The following is a 22,500-nucleotide window of genomic DNA, read 5'->3' as shown; positions in this document are numbered from 1 at the left end:
CACCCTCCAATCATCAAGCATACCAAATTGCCGCACTCTAGCCTCAGTAGTTATATTTACCCATAATCGTGCTTCTGGCGACGATATAGGATAGGCCACCACCGGCCCGTGGTTAAAGTTTCATGGGTAGCGGTTCACGCGGCATTATACCGAGACCACCGAAAGATAGATCTATTTATTTTCTGTGTCCTTGAGTAAACGCTGTCGCGGCTGTACAGAAAACTCGATTGCGGCGAAGAAACTTCGGCTCATTTTTTACTTTTTTTATTCCATGGTTCGGGCAATAAATTACACTTTACATATAGGAATTTCATTTGTGTACCAAAAATGCCAACATGCATTATTCGTTTCATCAGTGGGCTATAAGCAGACTTCAACTTGAACTCTTTAAAAGAAACTGTCAATGAATGATGTAAGTCCTTATCTTTTATAAGATCATAAGTTGACGAATTTTAGCACTAATCCTAAATGAAATGTTTGCCTCATTTCAAATTTCCTCCGTCCACTTCTTGCAGTTCTTTAGAGGGTAAAGAAAAAGAATGATCTTATACAATTACAACTTAACTGTCTTGTAGTTTTCTGACTGTCACAATTTAAGAATTTCTAATGACATGATTATGTGGCAGCTGCAAAACTGATGAAAGCTGATAAAATATTTATTCACTGAGCCTTTGTGGCCATATAATTTATCGAAATTGAAAGACCCAGCTGGAAGTGAATATCATTGTCCTGTCGTTTTTAGCATTTGTACAAAGGCTCATTTTTAATCTTGCATATAGTCTTTTGTTAAAATACAATTTTCCCAGTTTTTGAAGGCCAATTCACTTTTAAAATAATTTCAGAAAGTTTCGTAAATGGACAATTACACTATAGACATAAGTAAGTTTAACTCTGATTCTATGTGAAGTTTCCACATTGATGTTTGTTTAATATATTCTTAGGATTTCTTCATGCTGAAAGGCAGCATTGTTCTCTTACTTTACAAGACTCCCCTCATACCACTATTCTCTGATTACATTAAATACCAAAGTCTCTCCATTCGAATGGTGACACAGATGTTACTGGAGTAATACACTGAATAATTGACCAGACATAGACATGACTTTTATTGCCGTCATGTCTTCTGTCATGTTGTACGTGCCAGGAGTTATGTTCCTCTCAAGAAAGTGTCGAAGCTGCACACTCAGTCGTTTATTTGCAGCTTCCTTCATGAAATAATTTATGCCTTGTAAGTTCAGCCTGTTACACTGTGTGATCTCTGTGTCATTTGTGAAAACGTGTAATTTTTGCTCCAGAGAATCAAGCTCATTTTGTTAGTTTTATTGGACGCATATGCGTATGAAAGTGTGAGTTATTTTGATAAAAAATTCAATGGCAAAGAGAAATGTTTCAACGTCAAAGTTACTGCTTTAGGATGCAGGTCACTATGTGTAACAACAACAACAATAATAATAATAATAATAATAATAATAATAATAATAATAATAATAATAATAATAATAATAATAATATCTCAGAAGAAGACCCTAACTCAAGCAAACATCATTGAACAGTATGTCCGTCAGGATGCCGTTTAGATTGTACTGTAGTTTCTCAAGCTCTCGAATAATAATAATAATAATAATAATAATAATAATAATAATAATAATAATAATAATAATAATAATAATAATAATAATAATATTGCATGGTTGAGCTCCACTTTATATAGGAATATTTTTAAGTCCTAAAAACATAATTATACATCATTAAATTTTAAGAGAAGTTGGTGAAAATTGCATAATTTCGGACTCACTTCTTACGACTGTTGGTTTTCAATGTAATACTGAAACGTTATGGCGTTGTTTCACGCAATAATAATAATAATAATAATAATAATAATAATAATAATAATAATAATAATAATAATAATAATAATAATAATAATAATAATAATAATAATAATAATAATAATAAGGGTTTTCGGGGGTCGTTATCTAGGACTAATATTCCTTGGGGGTCATTATCTTTATGATATTTACAGTCTTTTGTTTATGTTTTTGTGGTCATCCCCAACAGGCTTGTACTAAACAAGCCGCAAAGGTGGATACATCCCTGTTTAAAACCCGAGGGTGTCGCTATCTAGGAAAGATACAACAACAATAATAATAATAATAATAATAATAATAATAATAATAATAATAATAATAATAATAATAATAATAATAATAATACTATACAATAATAACCTAATAATTTTTTTAATGGATTTTATATTTAAAAAGAATAATAATAATAAAAGTGAAACAAAAGAATTTTATCCATGCATGCATAATTCTGATCGTATTTAATTTTTTCAATATTTTTACTATTACATTTTGGTGATTTATTTCAAGTTTCCTTCGACCTTAATACTTTTATTTTTAAATGGATTTTTATACTTTAAAAATTATTATTATTATTGTTATTATTATTCAGAAAAATCTCATAATCGCACAAATCACTAAAATTGAAAAAATATTTATATATATATATATATATATATATATCGTATTTAATTTTATATAATATATTTTATATATATATTATATTTTATCGAAAGCCTGCTGATTCTCCTTATCAAGATTGATGAGATTCGAGAAGTTCTCGAAACTTTTTTATATATTTTTGTTATATATTTAAACTGACATTTGTGTGGATTTCTTCATTATTATTATTATTATTATCAAAGACGAAAGCTTTACTCGACTTGACAGGACTATTTAGGGAAACCTGGTGAACTGTCATCTACATGATTATCGTTGAAATAATTTTCTAGGCTCAGGAATAATAATAATAATAATAATAATACTAATAATAATAATAATAATAATAATAATAATAGTAATAATACTTTCGCTGCACTTTAAACTTAATTGGTAATATTATAAGTGATCTTTTACCGGTAAACATTTCTGAGAACCAGGTTAATAATAATAATAATAATAATAATAATAATAATAATAATAATAATAATAATAATAATAATAATAATAATAATATATATAGTAGCCTAAAATATCACTATAAATGATCTTTTACTGGTAAGCATTTCTGAGAATCAGGTTAATAATAATAATAATAATAATAATAATAATAATAATAATAATATAATAATAATAATAATAATAATAATAATAATAATAATAATACTTTCTCTGCATTTTAACTTAATTGGTAACACTATAATAGATGTTTTAAGAGTAAAAAACTCTGGGAATCAAGTTAATAGGAAATGTGTATTTTTACTTCCAACCAACAATTAAGAAATATAGAAAACTGCTCTTTGGAGAGCGGGAGAATATAATGTTTCATTTATATCTCATTACTACTGACTGTAAAATGCTGGACATAAAGTATACGAATTCCTAAAATAAATTAAATAGATATTCATGTAAGATATCATATTTTGCCATGAAATACTTCCACAGGAAATTTTACTCTTGATGTACGTTTATTTTTAGTATAAGCTGATGATGTGGAAAATATAATTGAAAATTCCAAATAAAAGTTATAATATTAAGACTTTTTTATGGAGAAATATAAGTGAAAATACCAAGTAAGATTATAATATTAAGATTTTTTATGGCTAAATATAATTGAAAATTCCAAAATAAAGATTATAACATTAAGACTTTTTTATGGAGAAATATAATTGAAAATTCTGAATAAAAGTTATAATATTAAGACTTTTTTTGGAAAATATAATAAAATAAAATAAAGGTAATAATAATAATTTTTTTGGAAAAATAATATAAAATTTCAAATAAAGGTTATGATATTAAGAATTTTTATGGAGAAATATAATTGAAAATTCCAAATGTACAGTTTATAATATTAAGACTTTTTTTCATGGAGAAATATAATTGAGACGTCCAAATATAGTTAATAATATTAAGATTTTATTCTAACTGCTGTTAGAAACAGCAGTTGTTAGTGGTGATACTAATGACACAAAGAGTAGGTTGAACAACCCACCTCCCAGAAACAATAGGTTGAACCCCCCACCTAAGAAACAATAAGTAATAATAATAATTGAATAATAAAACAATAATAATAATAATAATATGGTTTCTTCCAAGAACAAAACTGTACAGAAACAATTGGTTGAACTGCTCCCCACCCAAGAAACGATAGGCTGAAAACCCCACCCAACAAACAATAGATTGAAACCCCCACCCAAGAAACAACAGGTTGAAACCCCTACCCATGAAACAACAGGTTGAAATCCCCCACCCAAGAAACAACAGGTTGAACACCCCACCCAAGAAACAATAATTGAAACCCCCACCCAAGAAACAACAGGTTGAAACCCCCAACCCAATAAACAACAGGTTGAAACCCCCACCCAAGAAACAACAGGTTGAAACCCCCACCCAAGAAACAATTGGTTGAACTGCTCCCCACCCAAGAAACGACAGGCTGAAAACCCTATCCAAGAAACAACAGGTTGAAATCCCCCACCCAAGAAACAACAGGTTGAACACCCCACCCAAGAAACAATAGGTTGAAACCCCCCACCCAAGAAACAACAGGTTGAAACCCCCCACCCAAGAAACAACAGGTTGAAACCCCCACCCAAGAAACAATTTGAAACCCCCACCCAAAAACAACAGGTTGAAACCCCACCCAAGAAACAACAGGTTGAAACCCCCACCCAAGAAACAATAGGTTGAAACCCCACCCAAGAAACAACAGGTTGAAACCCCCCCCAAGAAACAACAGGTTGAAACCCCACCCAAGAAACAACAGGTTGAAACCCCCACCCAAAACAACAGGTTGAAACCCCCACCCAAGAAACAAATTGAAACAATAGGTTGAAACCCCACCCAAGAAACAACAGGTTGAAACCCCCACCCAAAAACAATAGGTTGAAACCCCCACCCAAAAACAACAGGTTGAAACCCCCACCCAAGAAACAATAGGTTTGAAACCCCCACCCAAGAAACAACAGGTTGAAACCCCACCCAAGAAACAATAGGTTACTGAAACCCCACCCAAGAAACAATGATTGAAACCCCCAATTGAAACCCCCACCCAAAACTGCTGAAACCCCCACCCAAGAAACAACAGGTTGAAACCCCACCCAAGAAACAATAGGTTGAAACCCCCACCCAAGAAACAACAGGTTGAAACCCCACCCAAGAAACAATAGGTTGAAACCCCCACCCAAGAAACAACAGGTTGAAACCCCATTTGAAACCCCCACCTAAGAAACAATAGGTTGAAACCCCACCCAAGAAACAACAGGTTGAAACCCCACCCAAGAAACAACAGGTTGAAACCCCCACCCAAGAAACAACAGGTTGAAACCCCACCCAAGAAACAATAGGTTGAAACCCCAAAGAAACAACAGGTTGAAACCCCACACCAAGAAACAACAGGTTGAAACCCCCACCCAAGAAACAACAGGTTGAAACCCCACCCAAGAAACAACAGGTTGAAACCCCCACCCAAGAAACAACAGGTTGAAACCCCACCCAAGAAAACAACAGGTTGAAACCCCACCCAAGAAACAACAGGTTGAAACCCCACCCAAGAAACAACAGGTTGAAACCCCACCCAAGAAACAACAGGTTGAAACCCCCACCCAAGAAACAACAGGTTGAAACCCCCACCAAGAAACAACAGGTTGAAACCCCACCCAAGAAACAATAGTTGAAACCCCCACCCAAGAAACAACAGGTTGAAACCCCCACCCAAGAAACAACAGGTTGAAACCCCACCCAAGAAACAACAGGTTGAAACCCCACCCAAGAAACAACAGGTTGAAACCCCACCCAAGAAACAACAGGTTGAAACCCCCACCCAAGAAACAACAGGTTGAAACCCCACCCAAGAAACAACAGGTTGAAACCCCACCCAAGAAACAACAGGTTGAAACCCCCACCCAAGAAACAACAGGTTGAAACCCCACCCAAGAAACAACAGGTTGAAACCCCCACCCAAGAAACAATAGGTTGAAACCCCCACCCAAGAAACAACAGGTTGAAACCCCACCCAAGAAACAATAGGTTGAAACCCCCACCCAAGAAACAACAGGTTGAAACCCCCAAACCCACCCAAGAAACAACAGGTTGAAACCCCCACCCATAAACAACAGGTTGAAACCCCCACCCAAGAAACAATAGGTTGAAACCCCCAAAGAAACAATAGGTTGAAACCCCCACCCAAGAAACAATAGGTTGAAACCCCCACCCAAGAAACAACAGGTTGAAACCCCAACCCAAGAAACAACAGGTTGAAACCCCCACCCAAGAAACAACAGGTTGAAACCCCCACCCAAGAAACAACAGGTTGAAACCCCCACCCAAGAAACAACAGGTTGAAAACCCTACCCAAGAAACAACAGGTTGAAACCCCCACCCAAGAAACAACAGGTTGAAACCCAACCCAAGAAACAACAGGTTGAAACCCCCACCCAAGAAACAATTTGAAACCCCAAAAACAATTCCAATAAACAAAGGTTATAAACAACAGGTTAAACCCCCACCCAAGAAACAACAGGTTTTACCCAAGAAACAATGGTTGAAACCCCAAAAACAATAGGTTGAAACCCCCACCCAAGAAACAACAGGTTGAAACCCCACCCAAGAAACAACAGGTTGAAACCCCCACACCCAAGAAACAATAGGTTGAAACCCCAAAACAACAGGTTGAAACCCCCACCCAAGAAACAACAGGTTGAAACCCCACCCAAGAAACAACAGGTTGAAACCCCACCCAAGAAACAATAGGTTGAAACCCCCATAAGAAACAACAGGTTGAAACCCCACCCAAGAAACAATTTTTTGAAACCCCCACCCAAGAAACAATAGGTTGAAACCCCCACCCAAGAAACAACAGGTTGAAACCCCCACCCAAGAAACAACAGGTTGAAACCCCCACCCAAGAAACAATAAGGTTGAAACCCCACCTAACAACAGTCAAACCCCCACCCATAAACCCCACCCAAGAAACAATAGAAACCCCCACCCAAGAAACAACAGGTTTTTTGGAGAAACAACAGGTTGAAACCCCACCCAAAACAACAGGTTGAAACCCCCACCCAAGAAACAACAGGTTGAAACCCCCACCCAAGAAACAACAGGTTGAAACCCCCAAAAGAAACAACAGGTTGAAACCCCACCCAAGAAACAACAGGTTGAAACCCCACCCAAGGTTGAAACCCCCACCCAAGAAACAACAGGTTGAAACCCCACCCAAGAAACAACAGGTTGAAACCCCCACCCAAGAAACAACAGGTTGAAACCCCACCCAGAAAATTGGTTGAAACCCCACCCAAGAAACAACAGGTTGAAACCCCACCCAAGAAAACAACAGGTTGAAACCCCCACCCAAGAAACAACAGGTTGGACCCAAGAAACAACAGGTTGAAACCCCCACCCAAGAAACAACAATTGAAACCCCCACCCAAGAAACAACAGGTTGAAACCCCACCCAAGAAACAACAGGTTGAAACCCCACCCAAGAAACAAACAGGTTAAACCCCACCCAAGAAACAACAGGTTGAAACCCCACCCAAGAAACAACAGGTTGAAACCCCACCCAAGAAACAACAGGTTTTATTGAAACCCCACCCAAGAAACAACAGGTTGAAACCCCCACCCAAGAAACAACAGGTTGAAACCCCACCCAAGAAACAATAGGTTGAAACCCCCACCCAAGAAACAATAGGTTGAAACCCCCCACCCAAGAAACAACAGGTTGAAACCCCCACCCAAGAAACAACAGGTTGAAACCCCCACCCAAGAAACAACAGGTTGAAACCCCCACCCAAGAAACAATAGGTTGAAACCCCCCACCCAAGAAACAACAGGTTGAAACCCCCACCCAAGAAACAACAGGTTGAAACCCCACCCAAACAAAAACAAAGAAACAACAGGTTGAAACCCCCACCCAGAAACAATAGGTTGAAACCCCCACCCAAGAAACAACAGGTTGAAACCCCTACCCATGAAACAACAGGTTGAAAAAAGAAACAACAGGTTGAAACCCCACCCAAGAAACAATAGGTTGAAACCCCCACCCAAGAAACAACAGGTTGAAACCCCCACCCAAGAAACAATACCCAATAAACAACAGGTTGAAACCCCCACCCAAGAAACAATTGGTTGAACTGCCCCCACCGACAGGCTGAAAACCCCACCAACAGGTTGAAATCCCACCCAAGAAACAACAGGTTGAAACACCCCACAATAGGTTGAAACCCCCCCAAGAAACAACAGGTTGAAACCCCCCACCCAAAACAAGAAACAATAGGTTGAAACCCCCACCCAAGAAACAACAGGTTGAAACCCCCACCCAAGAAACAACAGGTTGAAACCCCACCCAAGAAACAATAGGTTGAAACCCCACCTCCACCACAACAGGTTGAAACCCCCACCCAAGAAACAATAGGTTGAAACCCCCACCCAAGAAACAACAGGTTTGAAACCCCACCCAAGAAACAACAGGTTGAAACCCCCACCCAGAAACAACAGGTTGAAACCCCACCCAAGAAACAACAGGTTGAAACCCCCACCCCAACAGGTTGAAACCCCCACCCAGAAACAATAGGTTGAAAACCCCACCCAAGAAACAACAGGTTGAAACCCCACCCACAAACAACCCAAGAAACAACAGGTTGAAACCCCCACCCAAGAAACAACAGGTTGAAACCCCCACCCAAGAAACAACAGGTTGAAACCCCCACCCAAGAAACAACAGGTTGAAACCCCCACCCAAGAAACAACCCCCCACCCAAGAAACAACAGGTTGAAACCCCACCCAAGAAACCCAAACCCCACCCAAGAAACAACAGGTTGAAACCCCACCCAAGAAACAACAGGTTGAAACCCCCACCCAAGAAACAACAGGTTGAAACCCCACCCAAGAAACAACAGGTTGAAACCCCACCCAAGAAACAACAGGTTGAAACCCCACCCAAGAAACAACCCCCACCCAAGAAACAACAGGTTGAAACCCCCACCCAAGAAACAACAGGTTGAAACCCCCACCCAAGAAACAACAGAAACAATAGGTTGAAACCCCACCAAGAAACAACAGGTTGAAACCCCACCCAAGAAACAACAGAAAACCCCACCCAAGAAACAACAGGTTGAAACCCCCACCCAAGAAACAACAGGTTGAAACCCCACCCAAGAAACAACAGGTTGAAACCCCCACCCAAGAAACAATAGGTTGAAACCCCACCCAAGAAACAATAGTTTGAAACCCCCACCCAAGAAACAATAGGTTGAAACCCCCCCACAATAGGTTGAAACCCCCAAGAAACAATAGGTTGAAACCCCCACCCAAGAAACAACAGGTTGAAACCCCACCCAAGAAACAACAGGTTGAAACCCCCACCCAAGAAACAACAGGTTGAAACCCCACCCAAGAAACAACAGGTTGAAACCCCACCCAAGAAACAACAGGTTGAAACCCCCACCCAAGAAACAACAGGTTGAAACCCCACCCAAGAAACAACAGGTTGAAACCCCCCACCCAAGAAACAACAGGTTGAAACCCCCACCCAAGAAACAACAGGTTGAAACCCCCACCCAAGAAACAACAGGTTGAAACCCCCACCCAAGAAACAATAGGTTGAAACCCCCACCCAAGAAACAACAGGTTGAAACCCCCCACCCAAGAAACAATAGGTTGAACCCCCCACCCAAGAAACAATAGGTTGAAACCCCCACCCAAGAAACAATAGGTTGAAACCCCCACCCAAGAAACAATAGGGTTGAAACCCCCACCCAAGAAACAACAGGTTGAAACAATAACAACAGGTTGAAACCCCCACCCAAGAAACAACAGGTTGAAACCCCCACCCAAGAAACAACAGGTTGAAACCCCCACCCAAGAAACAACAGGTTGAAACCCCCACCCAAGAAACAATAGGTTGAAACCCCCACCCAAGAAACAAGAAACAACAGGTTGAAACCCCCACCCAAGAAACAATAGGTTGAAACCCCCACCCAAGAAACAACAGGTTGAAACCCCACCCAGAAACAACAGGTTGAAACCCCCACAATAGGTTGAAACCCCCACCCAAGAAACAACAGGTTGAAACCCCCACCAGAAACAAAGGTTGAAACCCCCACCCAAGAAACAACAGGTTGAAACCCCCACCCAAGAAACAACAGGTTGAAACCCCCACCCAAGAAACTACAGGTTGAAACCCCCACCCAAGAAACAACAGGTTGAAACCTCCCACCCAAGAAACAATAGGGTGAACACCCCACCCAATAAACAATAGGGTGAACTACCCACCAAAGAAACAATAGACTCCTCCCCATTAAAAATAGGTTAACTCCCCCAACCCCCCCCTGAAGCAATAGGCTAAACCCCCACTCCATAATACAGTAAAAAAAAAAAAAATAGAAAAAAAATCTCAGCACAAATCAGCAATATAGCCAGCCATTCCTTAGCCATTTCAAGCAGTAAATTCGATCAACTTAGGAGCCACAATTTAGAGCCAGAAAGGTGATGAATAGCCCATAAATAGAATGGGAGCAATAAATCTAATACTGGCCTTTTATCCGGACAGCGGCCCCACATTTCAAGGCGGAAGGATATTAGTTGAGCTGAGGCGATATTCTGCTCGGGGAGTTAGGTGGAAAATGGACTGCTTTTGTTTGCCCTGAACGGCGCTCCGTTTTCTTTGGTTTCTTTATCGGGGATGAAAATGGAATATATTTTAATATTTTTAGGATGTCAAAGTGAATATGAATGTAATTCTCTCTCTCTCTCTCTCTCTCTCTCTCTCTCTCTCTCTCTCTCTCTCTCTCTCTCTGTTGTTCTTTTGTTTTAACCATTTTGTTAATTTACGAATACGGTCATCACGAAAAACAGTAGCATATAAGAAAATCGTTTCTTTTACAGAATCTCTCACTTTCCATGTGTGTGTGTGTGTGTGTGTGTGTGTGTGTGTGTGTGTGTGTGTGTGTGTGTGTGTATATATATATATATATATATATATATATATATATATATATATATATATATATATATATATATATATATATATATATATGTGTGTGTGTGTGTGTGTGTGTGTGTGTGTGTGTGTGTGTGTGTGTGTGTGTATGTGTGTGTGTGTGAATCGTAGGCTATAACTGAACAGCAACATTTTTTTTTTTTCAATTTCCATTCAATTCTTTATCCTTTCATGATTCCCTGTTCTGGTACGTTCCACTCGGTCGAGATGGATTATATAAATCGGGTGAAGTGAGATTCGATCTTTTAAAACATATATATGTTATTTTCCCCCCAACAGACCGTTGGTAAATAGGCCTGAAAGGCACAAACCGATTTAACCTGAAGGGTACATCAGTCATGACGTGATATTCCAGCGATGACCGCTATTATCTTTACATTCAGCCCTTAAAGGATCAGTTCAAGAGTAATATTCTTTTTCGAAATATTTCGGTAGACGATAAATATGAGTAAATGCAATATTTCTTTTAGAGTAATTCTCACCTAGAAGTAATTCACATATCTACATTTTATTGACTCTTATGAGAGAGTTCTCTGAAGAAAATCAGAATACTTCTAGAAAAAATATTAGGAAGATGTTTCTGCGATACTTGCTTTATGTACATACAATATATATATATATATATATATATATATATATATATATATATATATATATATATATATATATATATATATATATATATATATATATATATAGAGAGAGAGAGAGAGAGAGAGAGAGAGAGAGAGAGAGAGAGAGAGAGAGAGAGAGAGAGAGAGAGGTCTACCTTAAATAGATTGTGCGATGTCCTATAGACGGACAGACGACACCCGCAGTTTGACCATCACCAATTGAGTGCAACCAAAGATGCCCAACAAGAGTCTCACGGTGAGACTTCAGTTGACCCTGACTTGGTATCCACCCTTTTAATTAGGTACGACACCGACCCAGAAGGAACAAAGGGGTCAGGAACAAGGGTAGTTCATGAATTGTAATATTCGGAAAGGGCATATATATGCCCCCCGGAGAAGGTAGTGTTAGTCATACGATGACGACTATAAGAAGGGAAACATTTGGGTAACCACGATTCGACTCCTGTTTAAGATCGCAGTTATGCAAGATGTAAATCTGTATTCGACTGTAAAGATTTTCAGCTATGACTGAGTTATGATCAGTTACCAGATTGTAGTTATTCTGCAAAACAAGATTTTTTTTAGGTTAATCAGCAACATGCACATGCAAATAGACAATGACTGCAAGAAAACAGCTGCATAACAGGTTAGGAAATGTGTAATACATTACAGACTGATGTAAGTTGTTTCTGCATTTATAAGGGAAAATAACAACGTGAGTTACTTAACTGCAAAAAAAAAAAAAACCACAAGATTTTATTTCTTACTAGGGTTTTTTTTTCAGTGCCTTTGTGAGAAAATTCTCTCTAAATATATTTCCTACACAATCAACAAAAAGATGCCAGGGATCTGAATGATGTTTTTCCAAAGCTACTTTCGTATTACTTCCATAACAGATATGCCTCAACAGTCTCTTGAGAAAGTTTTCCAAAGTACTTATTTATTTTTACGGGGCTTCCGCTGAGAAGTGGAGTTTTTATAAACTTTTGTGGGGACTTCAAAGAAATGTATAAAACCGTAACTGGTTATCTACAAAGAATGTATACATGTATATATATATATATATATATATATATATATATATATATATATATATATATATATAAATGTATACACATATATATACACACATACACATACACACATACATATATATATATATATATATATATATATATATATATATATATATATATATATATATATATATATATATATAAAGGCATGCAGCAGGGTCCACAAAACACATAAAAAAGGCCATAATTTATTTATACGAGACGTTTTCTTTTATGTACTATGTGCATCTTCAATCTGCAAATATAACAAATTTTTTTCGTTAAAATTTACAAAAAACCAATTTACAAGATAAAGTTAAAAGGAAAAAAAAATATTTATAAAAATTAAAATTAATAAAACTTGAAACGTATACAGTAAAAAGAAACCAGTGCTGAACAAACCATTCAAAGGAGAAGAAGGAGAAGAACGAATGACCAAGACCTGACCCCATCCTACGACTTCAGTTATGCTAGATAAAGAGGAGAAGCGGAAACGTTAGAGTTCAAAGACGGAACAAGTCGTTGGATGTATAAGGACTCAAGGGTGGTTAGGTAATCACTGTGGCTTGTTCCACCAACAATAGAGAAATGTTTTTACTTATTTCGATTTTACATATGGAGGCATGGTTCTTTATATTAGAAAATTCTGGTTTACTCAGTTTCTGACCGTCCTAAAACTGTATCCCACATGGCTACAATATCTCACCAGCAGTAACCTACAGCAAGATCCAATATATATATATATATATATATATATATATATATATATATATATATATATATATATATATATATATATATGTGTGTGTGTGTGTGTGTGTGTGTGTGTGTGTGTGTGCGTGTGTGTGTGTTCGGGAAAATACGTTTGTAAAGGAAGTTTGGCAAAGAGGCCAAGACAAATTTTGCCTTCCAACGAGAGTGCGAGCTTCCATGGTTTCAATTTTTTTTTATAAGTCATTCTTGACTGGAAAAAACTTTCATTTCCATCACCCTGATTAGCACAAGTTTTCCTTTCATATTCAAAAACTCCACCCTCACTGAAAAATGGTTTTTGCATTTCTGGAATAAATCGTAAATTTGGATTCAATACCCCTCGGAAATTCCAGTCAAATTTATCAACCTCATGTGCACCAAAGATAATGTCCACTGTAAAAAACAAGTATAAAGTGAGCCGAAGTTTCTTCGGCGCAGTCGAGTTTTCTGCACAGCCGCTACAGCGTATAATCAAGGCCACTGAAAATAGATTTATATTTCGGTGGTCTCGGTATAATGCTGTATGAGCCGCGGCCCATGAAACTTTAACCACGGCGCGGTGGTGGCCTATCCTATATCGTTGCAAGAAGCATGATGATGGCTAACTTTAACCTTAAATAAAATAAAAACTACTGAGGCTAGACGGCTGCAATTTTATATGTTTGATGATTGGAAGGTGGATGATCAACGTACCAATTTCCAGCCCTCTAGGCTCGGTAATTTTTAAGATCTGAGGGTGGACAGAAAAAGTGCGGACAGAAAAAAGTGTGGACAGAGACGAACCCGGCACAATAGTTTTCTTTAACAGAAAACTAAAAAAAACTAATTTTCATTTGAATAAACAACAAAGAAGTGTTGATCCTACGATAAATAAATCTTCAAAGATATTACCTGATAATAGTGTATCCCGCTGTATCAAGAAAAATTACTTGTTTATTTCGAATTGAAATCATTTATTGGCTTCAATTTTAAGCATCTGATAGAGACGTTTCCAAAATACGTACTGTTTAATTAGAGAGTCATTATACTAGCAAAAGTAGGAAAGAATAGGTAATGTAATCTTACCCATTTCATTATGCAATACAAAGAAACTGGTGTATTTGCCTTGAGCTGCACTTTCCGTGTTGCCGAATTATCATAATAATGGACTGAACATTCACTGAAAAACAGATTTATTTATCGTAGTATCAAAAGAAAACGATAACTGAGGAGAAATAAATTACCTATCGAATGTTTTGAGAGCACATAAAGGGAGCATATAAGGGGACCATATAAAGGGAGTATATAAGGGGGGCATATAAAAGGCGTGTAAACATAATATCATATAAACGGAGTATATAAGGGGAGCATATAGACGGTACAAGTAAAGGGAGCATATAAACGGAGCATATAAAGGAAGCGTATACAGAGACCATAAGAAAAACCAGTAAGGTTTTATTTTTAATTTCCTGTAAAAGAAAACTATTGTGGCGGCTTTGTCCGTCCGTCTGCACTTTTTTCTGTCCGCACTTTTTCCAGTCCGTCATTTTTCTGTCCTGTCATTTTTCTGTCCACTTTTTCTGTTTTTTCTGTCCACATTTTTTCTGCTGCACATTTTTTCCTCTGTTCGTCACTTTTTCTGTCTGCACTTTTTATGTCTGCATTTTTTCTGTCTGTCTGCACTTTTTTCTGTCTGATTTTTTCCCCCTTTTATCTGTCTGCATTTTTTCTGTCTGCACTTTTTCTGTCTGCTTTTTTTCTGTCTGAGATCTTCTGCAACCCACTTTTTCTGAGATCTTAAATTACTGCTAGAGGGCTGCAAATTGGTATGTTGATCATCCACCCTCCTATCATCAAACATACCAAATTGTAGCCCTCTAGCCTTAGAGGTTTCTATTTTATTTAAGGTTAAATTTAGCCATAATCTTACTTCTGGCAACGATATAGGACAGGCCACCACCGGGCCATGGTTAAAGTTTCATATGCCACGGCTCATACAGCATTACTGTATACCGAGACCACCGAAATATAAATCTATTTTCGGTGGCCTTGATTATATGCAGTAGCGGCTGTACAGAAAACTTGATTGTGCCGAAGAAACTTCGTCGCATTTTTTACTTCTTTTGAGGTGTTAATGAATTTCCTATATTTTTTTTTATTTATGAACAAACACGCGAATATCTGGACTTAGAAAAAGAGGTACTAGTTCAGGCTGGAAGAAGAGAGAGATGATTAATTAATTTCTGCGGAGTTTTTGAATAACTGAAATACTTTCAGACTAAGCGTATAATTGACGTATAATTAAAATTCGCGTCTCCTCTTTGTTCAGTTAATGAACTTGAGCTTGCCCAAGTATTGTTTCCCAGGCTCTCATTGTCTCTTCTCCATTCCGTTGGGATGCTTAAGGGACTGTTTTCAAATTAGGAACGTATACATACATACATACATATATATATATATATATATATATATATATATATATATATATATATATATATATATATATATATATATATACATATATATATATATATATATATATATATATATATATATATATATATATATATATATATATATATATATATATATATAGTGTGTGTGTGTGTGTGTGTGTGTGTGTGTGTGTGTGTTTGTGTTTGTGTGTGTGTGTACTTATGCATACTGAAATTTATTACATGAATCAAAAGTATACAAGGGATATTGAGTTGAATTGAACTGAACTGAATATCATATAGGATTTAGGCCAAAGGTCAAGCACTGGGACCTATAAGGTCATTCAGCGCTGAAAGGGAAATTGACAGTAAAAGGTTTGAGAAGTGTAACAGGAGGAAAACCTCGCAATTGCACTATGAAACAATTCCAAGGAGATGATAGAAAGGAAGATGGGAGAAAGGGAATATGAAGGGAAGTACAGTAAAAACAAATGGAAAGGGCTTGCAGCTAGGGGCCGAAGGGACGCTGCAAAGAACCTTAAGTATTACCCACACTGCACCGCGTGAGATGCACCAAAGTCGCCACTTCCCTCCGGGAACAACCAGCCAATAAGTCATTGATAATCCAGGTGCAATTTCTGGCCTACAGGTAAGGTCGTCCCGTACATCGAGTTCACCGTTGCTCACGCGTCCATGCTCACCATCCTAGCCATTAGTGTGGAGAGATACAGGGTCATCTGTCATCCTCTCACAGCCGCAGCGAACTGCAGCAGAGCCAGGGCTGTGGGCGCATGCGTCCTGGTGTGGGTCATTGCTACAGTTGTCACGAGGTAAGTATCGGACTTGTATCGTTCTTGTTGATTTTTTCAAATGAATGCTGTGTTCTTTGGAAGCTTGAGTTTCAAGAATAGCCCCTGTGGGCTTGTTCTATATGAATAGGGTTCATCTTCTGAATAATAATAATAATAATAATAATAATAATAATAACTGTCACAAGGTAAAGTATCAGACTTGTATCGTTCGTGTTACTTCTATTAAATGAACACTATATTGTTTGGAAGCTTGAATTTCAAGTCAATGGCCCTTGTGGGCTTGTTCTAATAATAGGGCTCATCTTCTGAATAATAATAATAATAATAATAATAATAATAATAATAATAATAATAATAATAATAATAATAATTTTATTTTATTCCTGTTTTCATAAAACGGTCTAGAAATACATAAACGTTTTACTATTGCCTCATTGTAAATATTGTATAATCCACACAAGCTGCCTGTATATTTATCTGTATTTTTACTGTCATTGCAGGAACAAGATTCATAATTTTCTCTTTTATCCCTTGAATGAATATAATACATAGTTCATTTTTATCGTACATTTTCAATAATATCTACAAACAGTATATTTATTTGATTCTCTAAAAGGATTTATTCATTTCGAAAAACATTCCTCCCTTGAAAACGTGAAGTCTGTAAGACAGTCCTTATTGAACAGATTTACGAAGAATAATACTGTCCTAAAATGGAGGTGGCCGGTAATAAAGTCACAGAAAAAAAGTCACAGAAAAAAAAGTCACAATTTTGGCTAGGAAAAAAATTGCAGGAAAAAAAGTCACAATTTTGGCTAGGAAAAAAGTAGCAGGAAAAAAAGTCACGTTAATTTATGGTGGCCGGCAATAAAGTCAGGGGAAAAATTCACAATATTTTTTGGGGGGTCATTATCTTTATGATATTTTCAGTCTTTTGTTTATGTTTATACGGAAATCCCCAAACGGGCTTGTACTAAACACGCCGCAAAGATGGATACATACCGGGTTAAAACCCTTCGGGCCACTATCTAGGAAAGATTGCTGTGACTTTTTTTTCCTGTGACTTTTTTCTGCGACATTTTTTTTACCTTGATTCAAAATGGAAGACTGCAGTCTCTGCAAAAATACAAAACTGAGAAAAATGGTAGATACTGTGGTTTTCCCTTGCCTTACTACTGATTTTGCAGATACTGCAAATGAGACCCCCTAAATACTCGTGGAAAGCGCCGATGAATTAGAGTGAAACTGCAGTAACTCGGGTATTAGTGTTTCACGAGCCCAATAGGTGGCATATCTCAATTTCGAAAATTTTGCAAATACTGCAGTTTTCCATTTTGAGGAAGAATAGTATATGAGAGAAATAAAAAAATTAATATTGTATATCTTTCGTCCTTTAAGTAGGTTAAGCTTTGCGAACTATAATAATATCTACATTAAAAAAAGATATATTGATTTGCAATGCGATTGGTCAAGCATCGTAAAATGGGGGGATGTTGATGTATAAATTTCAAGACAACATATCCCGTCGCACTTAATTATTTACAATATGTTTTCCTTTTCAGTCCAATAATAGTGCTGACAAAGTACAACCACGTCCCCTACATAGATCATTCAGTCGTCCCAGTGTGCTATACATCCGTTGATAAACCGATGGAGAAGGTATGGTCAATATTTTGTAAGAGTAGATCACAGAGCGACTGTCTAAGTACACTGGTTCTTAGCCCGAACAGGTGTTTTAAGTACACTAAAGTGAGATAAATGTAAATATGTTTTAATTAAATGTTGTTTTTTATAATTATGATACTTTATAAAAATCTCATAATCGCATGAGCCACTAAGATGGTGAAGAAATCCACACTGATGTCAATGTAAGTAAATATATAAATGAATAAGTGCATACATACACAAACAAATATATATATATATATATATATATATATATATATATATATATATATATATATATATATATATATATATATATATATATATATATATATATATATATATATATATATATATATATATATATATATATATATATATATATATATATATCGAGAGCTTTCAAAAACCCTGCTCGATTTTCAGAATCCTCTCATTTTATATATATATCTTTAATACAGATTTACGCTGTCATCATTGATGATTCCTTCACCAATGAGGATACTGGGACGAAAAGAATACTAATTTAGCATAGCATGACAATTAAACTAACTGGATAAGAAATAACTAACGCACATTATATCATGATAGTTAATTGTTAATGATTTTGCGTGTTTTTTTATCGTAACTCTTGAAAAAAAAAAAATCATTCGTCGTGAATGTTTTTTTTTATCTGTCGATTTCATAAAATAAAGTGCAATTTGACTATATACCTGTATAAAGATAAAAGTTAAAGAAAAATAGAATATTGCATCAATTAAGCATCAGTTGTAAACGAACCGTCATTTAATTATAAAGATTATTTTATGACCATCTGAGAAAAAAATAGCTGTGTTCTTATGACTGTATTTTATTCTTTCCATAAAATTACATCAGTAAATACGTTTTATATTTCATATTCTATACCTCAGTTACCCAGTGAATGTAACTTTTATCATATAGATTGAATTTAAGCAGTTACAATAAAGAAGCTACTGATCATCAGGAATACATTTTCTCCGCGAAGACGGCAAAGAACTGTAAGTTCTTCAGTATCAAATATAAAACTGAAAAGTTGGAATTGGAATCAGAACATAAAATTTAGGGCAAGGGCCAAGGGCTGGGACCTGTTAGGTATTCAGCGCTGAAAGAGAAATTGAAAACAAAGAAGTCTTTAAAGTTGCAATAAGGGGAAAACCTCGCAATTGCACTATGAAACAGCTGTTAGGGACGCGTGGAGAGTAAGATGAAAGAAAGAGAATATGAACGGAGGTACAGTCAAAGGAATGTAAGGGGTTGCAGCTAGGGGCCGAAGGGACCCCACGAATAATCTTAAGTAATACCTACAGTGCCCCCTACTGGGAAAAACTGAAAAGATGAGATAAGTTCAGCAAAAATTTGTATCATAAAGATGTTTTAGTTAGCTTAGTTTTGATAGACGGGTCACCCAGCTATTGCTTCTCAATATTGTATGACGACCTAATGAAAACCTTCTTTGGACAGAAATAGACGTGCGTATAACAATGATTTCCTATTATAGATGACATACGATTTTGCCCCCGTGAGGTGTTTGGGAAGTGGAGGTAGTGCTGTAACTGCACCTAACGTGGCGCACTGTAGGCATTACTTAAGGCTCTTTGCAGGCGTCCCTTCGAGCCCTAGCTGCAACCCTTTTCATTCCTTTTGCAGTACCTCCATCCATATTATCTTTCTTCCGTCTGACTATTCACCCTCCTAACAACTGTTTCATAATGCAACTGTAAGGTTTTCTCCTCCTTTAAAACCTTTTTGCCCTCAATTTCCCTTCCAGCGCTGAATGACCTCATAGGTCCAAGCGCTTGGCCTTTGACCTACATTTTATATTCCATTCCATTCCATATGATTTTGCTCAGAAATATGCAAAAGCAGTCATAAGAAAACCGTTAATTTGTTTGCATCACTCCCCTTCTAACTCTGTGTCATCATATAATTTTGAGAGAATTTTTACTAATTATTTTCCTCCACGTTCGCTTACTCAGTTCTTCCTTCCGTTCTTCCCAACAGCTCTTTTTGATTCTGGCCACAGTCTTAATTTTCTTTCTTCCCATATAACTCTCATCTCTGTCATCAAATAATTTTGTGGGATTATTTCGCAAATTATTCATAATTATCTTCCTCCATGTTCATTTCCCAACAGCTCTTCGTGATTTCAGGCTTTTTCACTACCCTCATAACTCTCATCTGTCATTATTATCATTAATTGTCTTCCCCAGTGTTTATTTGCCCAGTTCTTCCTTCTGTCCTTCCCAATTGCTTTTCGTGATATCCTGTTGTTTCACTTCCCTTATAACTCTCATCCGGGTAATTGTATAAATTTGTGGGATATTTTCACTAATTACCATCGATTATCTTCCTTCATACTAGTTTGCTCAGTTCTTCCTTCCGTTCTTCCCAACGGCTCTTCGTGACTTCGGCGATGGTCCTACTTTTCCTCATTCTTCTGTAACTCTCATCTGTCATCATATAATTCTGGGGCTATTCTCACTAATTATCACTAATTATCTTCCCTCATGTTCATTACCCAGTTCTTCCTTCCGTTCTTCCCAACAGTTGTTCGTGATTTCGGCGATGATCCTGTTTTTCCACTTCCCTTGTATAATTCTCATCCTTGTCATTATATTTAGTGAGGTATTTTCATTGATTATTTTCCTCCATATTCATTTACCTATTTCTTCCCTCTGTTCTTCCCAACAGCTCTTCGTGAATTCGGCGATGGTCCTGCTTTTCCACTTCCCTTATAACTCTCATCTCTGTCATTATATTTAGTGAGGTATTTCCATTAATTATGTTCCTCCAAATTCATTTACCCATTTCTTCCCCCTGTTCTTCCCAACAGCTCTTCGTGATTTCGGCGATGGTCCTGCTATTCTTCCTTCCACTCCTGGTCTTAATCGTCCTTTATTGGAGAATTGCCAGGCAGCTCCTGCTGGAAGATAAAGAACTGTGCAAGGATAAGCCCAACCCGAATTTACAGGCTCGTAAACAGGTTCGATATTCGCTTTGATTTTCGTGAATGTTCACAAACCCTTTCTCCCGAGCGCCAACGTATGCAAATATTTCCGGAGCTTTGCGTATATAAAGTGCATTATTGTATTCCAGGATGATTACTGCTTGGATTAAATTATATATTTTTTTTTATAAATCTTGACACTAGAGGTTATTGAAAACGTGGGATTTATAATAAAATTCATTATGCATAAAGTGCGCTATTGTATTTCAAGATAACTGCTGCTTAGATTAAATTCTTTTTTTGCCATAAATCTTGACTCTAGAGTTAATTGAAAATAAGATTATTAATGTAAAACGAATTTATTTCAAGAGGGCTGTTATGATTAAGTTGGCTTTATTTTTGCTATAAATTTCTGCACCAGATTTTATTGAAAACTTGGGATTCATAACATAATTTGTTAAGTATAAAGTTCATTATCGTATTTCAGGATGACTGTTCCTATGATCAAGTAGTCGTTTTTTGCTTAATATCTTTGCGTTAGAGTTTACTGAAAACTTGGGATTCATAACATAATTCGTTATGTATAAAATTCATAATTGTATTTCAAGATAACTTTTGCTGAGATTAGGTTGTCTTTTTTTTTTTTATTGCTATAAATCTTTACACCAGACTTTGTTGAAAACATGAGACTCATAATATACTGTACAACTCGTTACGTATAAAGTGCATTATTGCATTTCAAGATAACTGTTGCTAAGATTAAGATGTCCTTTTTTTTTAAATCTTGGTAGACACCAGAGTTTATTGAAAACATGAGATTCATAATATACTTCGTTTTCTATAAAGTGCATTATTGCATTTCAAGATAACTGTTGCTAAGATTAAGATGTCTTTTTTTCTATATATCTTGACAGACACCAGAGTTTATTGAAAACATGGTCGTTCATAACATGATTCGTTACTCTTAACGCTAAAGCATCGTCCTTATACTGAAATATCAACAGCTTGGTCTCTGGGGAAGAGTAGATGCTAGTTTTGCATACTCTTAATATCAGAATTTTGTCATCGAAGAAATATCATCATTATTCTTATTATTATTATTATTATTATTTTGTGAAAATGCCTGGAACAAAATATGAAATTCTTCAAAAAAGCGGGACGGTGACATAAAAGCGTAGAGACTATTATTATATTAGTATGCACAGATGGCCTGA

General features: G+C 36.6%; 1 protein-coding gene across 2 annotated transcripts in view; it reads left to right on the top strand.

Moving 5' to 3' along the window:
- Positions 1-22,500, top strand: part of LOC136837106 (growth hormone secretagogue receptor type 1-like) — a 104,878-nt gene that overhangs the window by 76,384 nt on the left and 5,994 nt on the right. For both annotated transcript variants that reach the window (XM_067101722.1, XM_067101723.1), the window contains 3 exons: positions 16,491-16,671; positions 18,216-18,312; positions 21,173-21,322. In XM_067101722.1, coding sequence (XP_066957823.1) covers positions 16,491-16,671; positions 18,216-18,312; positions 21,173-21,322 — 428 coding nt within the window. The remainder of the gene's footprint in view (positions 1-16,490; positions 16,672-18,215; positions 18,313-21,172; positions 21,323-22,500) is intronic.

This window comes from Macrobrachium rosenbergii, chromosome 57 (genome assembly GCF_040412425.1).
Source record: "Macrobrachium rosenbergii isolate ZJJX-2024 chromosome 57, ASM4041242v1, whole genome shotgun sequence".
Classification (NCBI taxonomy): Eukaryota; Metazoa; Arthropoda; class Malacostraca; order Decapoda; family Palaemonidae; genus Macrobrachium; species Macrobrachium rosenbergii.
The sequence above is the reverse complement of the archived record's forward strand: the minus strand, read 5'-3'. Positions and strand labels throughout refer to the sequence as shown.